At 37.9% G+C, this 10,446-nt stretch overlaps 1 protein-coding gene across 1 annotated transcript; it reads right to left on the bottom strand.

Annotated features, from left to right (window-relative positions):
* Positions 1-1,860: 1,860 nt before the first annotated feature.
* On the bottom strand, positions 1,861-2,370 carry LOC145661163 (52 kDa repressor of the inhibitor of the protein kinase-like). The gene has a single exon (XM_081726613.1). The coding sequence runs from the start codon at positions 2,368-2,370 to the stop codon at positions 1,861-1,863; it is 510 nt and encodes a 169-aa protein (XP_081582739.1).
* Positions 2,371-10,446: the final 8,076 nt, after the last annotated feature.

Genomic DNA, 10,446 nt, shown 5'->3' with positions numbered 1-10,446 from the left:
TACAAAACATTTTGCTATTTAATTTCTCCTCTAAATCTTGCAAATTTTCTCCTCTAAATCAATGCAACTACAAATAACATTGAAGATAAGGCCAGGCTTCTCGCGTTCATGTCCTCTGAAAACGGTGCATGGCTTCAAGCTCTACCATCACCTTCTCTGGGCCTACATCTATCCAATGAGTGCTTCCGAGTGTCCGTCGCTCTACGATTGGGAGCAGATATATGTGAATCACACCACTGCCTCAATTGCAACACCTTAGTAGATAAAAAGGGATTACATGATTTGTCGTGCAAAAGCAGCGCCGGCAGACATCGACGTCACTCAAGTGTGAATGATATAATATTAAGATCTTTAATATCTGCGGGGTTCCCAGCAGTGAGGGAACCGAATGGATGTAGCCGTTTAGACGGGAAAATACCTGATGGTATGACATTAGTACCATGGAAGAAAGGAAAGGCATTGATTTGGGATGTCACATGTTCAGATACTTATGACCCCTTCAATATTCCTCAGTACAAGCTGGACTCTTAGCGGCTCGAAGAGCAAAAGAAAAAAGAATAAATATAGTAATCTACTCGATAACTATTGCTTTGTTGCAATAGCAATTGAGTCTAGCGGTTCTTTGGAAGGCGGCGGCCTCAAATTTATAAATAAAATCGGCCACTGTCTATCAATTAAATCAGGAGATACTCGAGCAAAATCTTTCCTGATTCAACGCATTAGCATAACCATTCAACGTGGGAACGTGTCGGCTATTACGGGAACGTTACTCGCCGGTAAAGAGCTAGAAGAGGTCTTTCTTCTGTGATTGCAGAGCAGGGAGTTTTTGAGTAAAAACAAATTATTGGTGCAACAATTTATGTAACAACCGAGCAAGGAGTATGGAGAGACAGCTCACAGTTCATAAGTTTATATGAAAAATTGGTAAAATGTAGATTGGTCCATCATCTTAAAAAGAGTGAGTTTTTCCAAATTGGCAGTGTCCAGATTTCTGTCTCCATAAATGAAATCAGCATTCTGCCTGAGAAATGAAGTTTTCTATTTTGTAGGTTCGTCATCTTGTACAAGAACTGAGACTTGGAAAGATTTCTCATTTCGCATGGACGTATATTATTTAGTGGCTGTGAAAGAGAATCGGTGTATGGGACAAAAATTGCCGTGCGATAATATTCTTGTGTACAAGCACGATGAACTTGTCGAGACAAAGTTCTTGAAACTGTTTAGAGAACATCAAGTTCCTTTGCTCTTGCACTTTTCAAAAATCACTTGAAAAGTTGCTTCTGCGTTTTCTCTGTCATTTTTAAAGATGCCAATCAATTCACTGATACAATACTTTGCTGCCATTAAGTTCAATTGGATTCCTTGCAACATTTGCGCCACTTACTCAAGATAAGAAAAATAATGACTGATAATTACCAAGAAACTATGAAACTGCCTTATATCCTGTACAGAAAAGGCGATGAGCATTGCTTCTGATATGTAAACCTGCGAGGTTTACTGATAATTCTTCTAATACACGTATTATTTGTATGAAGTGTTCAGAAAATATTCTTATACTATTGTACTTAGACGTCCATCGAGTGTCTGAAAGGAGTGAGATGTTAGGAATAAGTTTTTCTCTCAACGAGCTTTCACGAAAGAAAGTAATGATTTCTTTAAGTGTCGACGATGTTGCGTATTTCGAAAACGGAACACAATTTGTTAACAACAAGGTTTAGTTTACGTGAAGCGCTGAGCTGAAAAAAATGCTTTTGGACATTTTTTCGTAATAATGCTTTGCAACCCATTACTACATCCTGCCATTGTAGAACAGCCAACGAAGCCCTGTTCAAGTTCACAATGAGATAAAGTCGGTACCTTCTAAAACTTCAGAATTGTTTTAGCAATATGTTCGGCATTGAACTCATCTAATGGAATGAATTCGATAGTTTTGCCGTATCTTATTTTCACTGCTAGGCCATAAAAACGAATTCCTGTCGATAATTGCTCTACACCCGCAATATCGGCTGTCTCGTCTGCCAGCACGTTGTAGTACTTGGAAGACATAATCTGAGGTTTTATATAATTTTGGAATAAAACATTACCGGCAATTGATATAAGCTCATTCTGAACAAGTACTGACAAATACTTAGCGTTTTCAGCAGCACTCTCGAAGTGTTGTTTCAACAAACCATCACCAGACTCCACTCTCAATTGGAGGAGATCATAGGAAATACCGGAATTGAAATCCTTCCCTCTCAAAGATAAGTCATGCGTTGCACAAAATACAATTGACTCAATAATGGATGATAGCTTTTTCCTGTTCTCCTCAACCTGTTTTTGAGCTGCTTTATTTACTTTCAGTTCAACAGATAAAGTTGTGTTAGTCATAACATTTCAAAAAGCTTGAACATGTTCTGTGAACATAATATGCCAATCAGATTTTCCGTATGAACGAGCACCTCAAAAAAGTCATTGTATTTTTGGAACGGAGTTGCAATAAAAAAAACCTTGAAATCTCCTTTTTGTAGGTAGCCGAAATAAAACACAATGCCTACATAGCTCTCTCTGTAGTTTTCTAGAGTATGAATGCCAAGGAAATAGATTAAGCCGTTTGTGAAGAAAAGGACGTTTTCCAGTCGCAACATCTTGTTTAAAATTGTACGTTTGGTTAGGCTGCCATGGAGATACTAAAAGATCATACCTGTCAGTGTCCGACAAACATGTCTGGGAATTTAAATCAACGTAATTCCCAATATCATTGGGCGCATAATTGATCCCGTCACTGGAAACACTGTCAGAAAATGTGGAATCAAATTTGGAATATTTGGAGGTAGATACACTCACACTTCACTGTTATTTGGTAACTCCACTTCTTCACTAACATTTAACTTGACTTCTGCACCAACACTTACTGCAGATGTATCTTTGGACAAGGCAGGTTGTTTCAAAAATATAGCAATCCTTGTTTGTTTTTACTTATGCCTGTCTATTATCAGAAAAGAAAGAACGTCTGCTATTAGCTAATCACGCGTACAAATTCGTTAAAATAAACCGAAAACAAATATCATCAAACGATTTCCACAAAGTTCTCAACAAACACAACCGAACTAATCTCTACCACAAACAGAAATGCATAGTGGCTAACTGACAACAGAAATGGTGCATTTCGTTAGCGCCCCTTCCTTATAGGAAGAATAACATTCCATACAAAGGAGGGCAGGACATTTACTCAACCTTGAAATGTGAATTAGCAAGTAGACATTATTGGTGACAAGCGAGTCTATGACAATTCTGAAGCCTGGGAAGGCAATAAATATCTTCGATTTCCTTGCTTCAACAAAGAAAAAAAAATATTGAGCCAGCAACCTTCTCCCCTGCGCTCCAAAGTGATGGGAAGAGACAAAAAGATGTCTGCGTTCGATTTATAATGAAAACCACCCACTAAAGGCATCAACCTTTACCTCCGAAGAACCACCAAGGGGTCGAGCATAAATTTATCTTGAGTGCCGACTAGCAAAACAAATGCATGATGCTGTCAAAATAAGCATTTTACATCTGTCCATCGGGTCGATATAGAAAGAAACATCCAAGCTGGAATACACGTGGAAATGCGTAAATAAGTTTTAGGTGTCTGAAAAATACAAAGCTCCAGCTTTAAAAACATTCTTTTGTAACCGGCAGGAGTTCTGGTCTCTATTTCGGCGAACATTTATTTGTAATCGCCCAGTGTTCGGGTCGCTGTTCGTGGTTCGTGGTTCGTGGTACTACCAATAAGTATCTTTTGATACTTTAACTTACCTGGACAGGACGATGAAGGACCTCTGCAAGAAAAGGTTACAAACTGTTTCCAAATCGCTCGTCGGTCTCAATAATGAGATGAGCATTAGGCGCCGAGAGGTTCGGGTGTCTCGTCTCGAAAACCTCACGGACGATCAGACGGTCATCCAGACCATAACGCACACAAACATCACTCATACAAACAACGAAAACACACTGGATTAAATGACACTATACTTATTTATTAGAGCACTATTATATAAAAAAATAAAAAAAAATAACGAAGAGAAATGAACACAACACTGAACACTGAAGATGTATAACAATTTTAGTCGCTGAAATCACGCTTTGCCCTTTTCGGGCAATATAGCCCTTTATATATATATGATTATGATTCAGATATCACTACAAATGCTTCTCTCACACCATTGACACACTTGGGGGATAAGCACTGGGGAAAAGTTGTCTGGATCGTCCCACGATGAATCCAGTTGTTACGCCGAACAATTCTAAAGCGTCAAGATGCGTCTTCAGTAAATTAAAAAAAAGAAGGCCTCCACAGTGGGATGCTGATGTTGGAGGGCGCGTGTATAACTTACATGTTCGCACAAGGTCTGCGGACCTGGGATTTCACTAGTTGGGGCTAGCCGTAAGAAAACGTTTTTCACCGGCTAAATAACTTGTGCCCCTTAACAAAAGTCAGACTTGAAGCTCGACGCGATGTGTGTAGTTACGGCTTCCAGACCTGGAGTCAAACTCCCTGAGCATCAAAACTCAAGGTACGGGATGCAATGATTAACTAAAAGTGTTGGCAGTTCATTTCAAAAATCACTCAGTTAACTCACCTGTATGCACATACAAACAGAATATAGAAAACAATTTATGTTAATTTTAGTCAACTGCCCATAATGCACTAGACACGGCGATAACACTGGCGTGAGAAAGTACAGATAACGGGCTGGAATACAACGCAGTTGGTGCCACTTTGGTTTCTGGAACATCTGGTCAGCCCGTATTTCTCTAATCTATTATAAGGCTTCCATAAGCGATTAAAGAAAACACTTAATTCAGTTCCAAATAACTATAGAATATATACTGTGCATATAATGAGTCAGGGAGAAACACTGAAATGGTTCGTCGCTAACTGAAATGTTCTCACTAAAAGCAATGTTTTAAATATATATATGAGAAAACGATGAAAGACTTCTTTGTCCAATTGTGTGGGAAAGAAGCAATTCCCACCGAAGAAAGAACTTATGTGCGTTGCAGAATAAAGTACAAATTGAAAATAATGATCACTGTCTTTACGAAATATACAGGGCGTCCACAAAAAATACTTCTATAAACTGGTGGCGGTTATACTTTCTTCGTAACAAAATTACTCATTTCTAATTTGAAACAATTACTTCTTATTTTAGAGATAGTAACCTGTACTAACTATATTTCGGGGGGGGGGTCCATTGACCCCCTGCGAACACCCATGCTTTGGACTTTAAATGGGAAGGGGCATGTGGGATTGCGTCACAAAGGGTGAAAATTTGGCATTGCAGCAAGTTTCAGGTGATGTAATATGTCGCTAACAATACCAGAACGAATCGAGATCGTGGAGAAGAGTGGTGGACGATCTGCCAGGGTGATTGCGCCAGAGTTTAATGCATCCCACCCAGAGAGAGAGAGAGAATATCTCACACGTTACAGTGTTCAAATTGTTAAAGTTCCATAAGACGGGCTCGGTGCACGACAAGGATCGATCTGGACGCCCACGGACTGCTACTGCCGACGACAAGGCGACAGGAGTCTTGGCTGATGTTGTGAAAAGCCCAAAACGCAGTTCTCGTCGTATGGCATCCATTACAGGAATCAGTCAGCGATCAGTGCTACGAGTGCTGCATGTGAACAAGTGGCACTCATACAAGCTGTAACTCCAGTAGTGGTTAACAGATGAGCCACACAGGCAAGTGCCGTTTGCTAAATGGACCACAGAAAGGTGTGAGGAGGATCCCATGTTCCCTCAACGTGTTCTTTTCAGTGATAAGGCATTATTTTTCATCCACACAGAAGTCAATAAACAAACTCACAGATACTGGAGTGACACAAATCCAGATTGGCGCCAAGACAGCAAAGTGGTGGGTAGGGTAAAGGTGATGGTGTGGTGTGGAAACCGGGGAACGGGCATTATTGGACTGTACTTAATCCACGGTACCCTGACCGGTGAGAAATATCGTGATCTGCTCGAGGATGATGTGTTCTCTGCTCTCTTGAATGAGGACGGTGATTTCCCATCCTTTTACCAGCAAGACAGGACTCCATCTCACTATTGCGTTATTAGGCATGGGCGCGAGACCAAACGAGACGAGAACTGAAAGAAGTCTCGTCTCGTCTCGCAAAATCAAAAGCTGTTCTCGTCTCGCGTCTCGTCTCGTCTCGCAGACCTAAGTTCTCGTCTCGCGTCTCGCAAAATTTTGGAAGTCTCGTCTCGCGGTCTCGCGCGAGACTTCTCGCATTGGTCTCGCGGTCTCGCAAATCAATACTGGAATAATGTAGTCTTCATTCGACCCTTTTAAAATAATGTATACTCAAAGTTTACATAGTTTTGTTTCATAGTTGCATTGCTACACAATGCTTATCCACTCATTCCGATTCACAATGCTTGATTTTATACCCCACATTCTCGGTATTAAAAAAATGCCAGTTTTCTGTAGTCTCTGTCTATGTGAAGTATGAATGAAATCGGCAAGTTACATTTGAGTAATCTTACTTGCAAGATAAAAGCTTTCAAATAACTTGGTAAGACGGTAACTCAAATAGCCGTGTTTATAGTAAACATGCAGCGTTAGTAATATATATTTCACAACTTAAATGCACTTTCATCTAAACGTTTTTTTAACAATTGAGAGTTAAGAGATTAAACTTTAATAACTACAAGAAAGACTACAATGAGCTTAAATAAAAATTTATTCAGATCATGTGTATGTTTCTTAGACAAATACCCTTCCATCACAAAAACAGAATTTCATTAGCACCACTTATACTCAATACAAACCGTCCTTCGCAAACTGAGGAATGGAATGAAATTCACGCAACGAACCAAGCTCATCTGAAATAATATTTCAAACTGTTTGCAATCTGAAACACTAGTTTTTTCCTCAAAATCAAAACAAAACCATAAAAAAGTAGTGGAGTACCGACAGCATTTTTCTCCCCAGTGACGACGCTAGCTTTAAGTTCTTAGGGGGGCAGATACATTTTCAGGGGGCGGCTATTTGCCATGCCAAATATGACATATTTATTACGTTTGACTTATTTTACATTACATTGTGTAATTTCGTTGCTGTTTTTATATTAGACCTATATGATTATAACTTAAACTTATTTCAGGTAAAGTTTGTAACTTTGTTCAAATATTTTTCAATGAAACTTTTGAAATCTAAACATAAATTTAATTACTTTCGCGTATGCTACGAATAACACATTCGTCCAGTACTATATGCTACGCATCTCTCTCTCTCTCTCTCTCTTGTTAGTGGTTTTACCTGTTCTTCTCCATAACCTCAAATGCATAGCATGTAACAGGCCACTACATAATTAAGTATAATGCTTCTCTCATAAAGCATTACTCTTATCTTACCTTTAATAATAAAATAAATTGTCTTAATCCTCTTCTTCTCCTACAACCGAAGGTTTTAGCTGAAATCTAATTTTTATCTATCAAACTAAGGTTGTAGGTTTTTGCTCTGAGAAATATATATTTAATATATAACACTTGTAGAATTGATATTAATTTATTTTTAGAATAAAAGTGCAAATATACATATGTACAAATAATCAAAATTCTGTCATCGAGGTTCTTTAAGCCTTAACTAATTAACCTTTGTATCTTTTGATTAGAAAATATCTTAATCGATGCCCACAGATTCCCAAGTTTACTCTACTCGGAAACCCGCTGTCCGTCACTTCGAACTAGCTTCGACCGATGACCTACTTCTATCAAGAAAGTCTGACTTCAACTTTCTATCAGAAAAAAATTAGATTAACCTTTCATCTATGACACCCACTTGTGAACATAGAAGGTTAACTTCCTTAAAGAGAACACCATCACTTTGGTCTCCTCTGGCCTAAATAAAAAAAAATATCTAATACTTCAATATATTAGCCATTTGAATCTCAGAACTCAGTTAAATCAACGCTTCTGTATAGACCATCACTCAGGCCTTCCCTACATGAATTTATTTCAACATATTCTACGGCCATCACTTAGGCCCAGAGAAAATTACTTCTCTCTGCAACTATCATCATTTAGATAGTTCCCTACATGAATTCGTTTTAAATTAATATTTCTACGGCCATCACTTAGGCCCAGAGAAAATTACTTCTCTCTGCAATTATCATCACTTAGATAGTTCTCTACCAGAAGACAGAGAATTTCAAAAGGACATCACTTAGCCCTCCTGACCATCTTCTAAAAAATTACGACTGAGGGTCCTCTTTTATATGGTCGGTGGACGCGTCACTTTCTCTTTTTTTTTTTTTTTGAGGTTAATATTTTCGCTAAAGAAAAAGAACAGCTTGGGTAGGCAAAACCTCCGAGATTCTAGTAATTCCATTCTAAAATTTTCAGCCACCAAATATTTGAAAGCTATAGGAAAAAAAGTACGTTAGAAAGAAAAAAAATAAGCACAAACTTTGAACACAATTCTATACACAAGTTATCCTCTACAATTATATATATATATATATATATATATATATATATATATATATATATATATATATATATATATATATATATATATATATATGTGTGTGTGTGTGTGTGTGTGTCTGGCCAGACCTAATAGATTATAAATATATAGTCTTACTAATTAAACATATAAATTTGCATAAAATATATTTAATCTTTTTTACCTTATTACAGCAAACCAGTAAGGGCGAAGATACGTCCTTACACTCTCTCTCTCTCTCTCTCTCTCTCTCTATATATATATATATACGGAGAGAGAGAGAGAATTTACGAGGAGTTGCTCAAATTTTCCTAGTCCAATCCAGAGGGAGTGTAGGTACTAGGTAGAAAAATGAAACCTCAGTTTAGAAAAACATATCTCTGTATGTACAAATACAAATTTGCATATTAATAATGAAATTCTTATTGTTTCTCAGGCTTCTGAAATGATTATGTGTGCCCAAACAGATAATTTCACGAACATCCAGATCCTAACTGTTATAACATTTTTGTTCCACCAAGGAAAGTCACCGATGTATATTAATTAGGAAATCAGTGAAACAGCATGGGACTCTCCTCCGTTATATACAGTGGTGAAGAAGTAAATGGCTTAGTATAAACGTGGCGATTTCTCAATAAATTATGCTTTACATCCAGGATGATTAAAAGCAATGACTCTTCCCGAAATCACGGATGCAATTTGTGACATTATTCTTGAAAATTGTAGCATTCCAGCCAGTGGTGGATATAGCCCGGGGCTGGAGGGTCAAGGTTACCCCAGTTTTTGAGTGACAAAAATAATTTAAGCTATTATTTATATAGTTTCTAAAGTGTATAGTAAACTCACGATATACATATTATAGTCTGAGGTCTGGCTGCACCCCGCTTTCTTAGTTTTTACCTTCTCAGCAAAACTTGTGTCAGAGATTCTGGGCATTTCTTTGGAACTCGTCGGTAGCATAATTCAGAATGGCTTGGGTATGCTCAAGTTCTCGACATAATGGGTACCCAAAATATCTGTCAGGAGAATAAAAGAGTGGCGGCATTAAGAGAAGTCTTCTTTCAATTTGACCGTAATGCTGATCAATTTCGCTCACGAATAGTAACCATAGATGAAATATGGTTGTACCACTATGATCCTGAATCGAAACAACAGTCAATGGAGTAGTAGCGCTCATTTCTCCAACGCCTCAAGAAGTTCAAGACACAAAAGTAGGTTGAGAAACTGTTTGCAACATTCTTCTGGGATAAGTATGGAGTCGTACTCATAGACTACCTCCGCAACGGTCAAATAATTAATCCTGAATCTCTACATTACTTACAAAACTGAAAGAAAAATTCAAATTTCAACGCACTGGAAAATGAAAAGAAAGGAATTCTCTCTCTCTCTTTTTTTTTTCAGGAGAATACATCTGTCCATCAAGCCCCTGCGAACACAACTGACATTGCATAACCTAGGATTTCAATGTCTAGATCATCATTCTTATTCCGCAGATTTAGCTCCGTCTAACTATTACGTGTACTTATTTCCCAAACTTAAATAACACTTGAAAGGACGCCATTTTAGATCTGATAGGGATAGTGCTACGAACAGTGGTGCGAGGAAATCTTCAGATTTTTTAACTTTTCTGCAAAAACTGGAGCACTGTACAAGGTAGTATTTTGACTCTCGGGGGAAGTGTAGAAGAAGTAAAACTTTACCACTCCACGTGCACTCCTTCTAGGTTGGGCTACGAATTTTTCAGCAGCTCCTAGTCAATATGGTAGACGTCACGTCAGTACTTTGAAACAAAATAAGTAAGAGAGCAATAGTGTAAGCCAATTACTAACTAAAGATCAGCACTCTGACAATACGTTTTATTGGGAATCAACTTAATTCCATAAATTTATTATTATCATTTGCAGGAAGGGAAAACACAACTCATTTTATCCCCTTCAAAAAAATTAAGCCCTGGTAGTTGCAAACT

Source organism: Thermobia domestica, chromosome 9 (genome assembly GCF_964235325.1).
Source record: "Thermobia domestica chromosome 9, izTheDome1.hap1.1, whole genome shotgun sequence".
Taxonomy (NCBI): Eukaryota; Metazoa; Arthropoda; class Insecta; order Zygentoma; family Lepismatidae; genus Thermobia; species Thermobia domestica.
The sequence above is the reverse complement of the archived record's forward strand: the minus strand, read 5'-3'. Positions and strand labels throughout refer to the sequence as shown.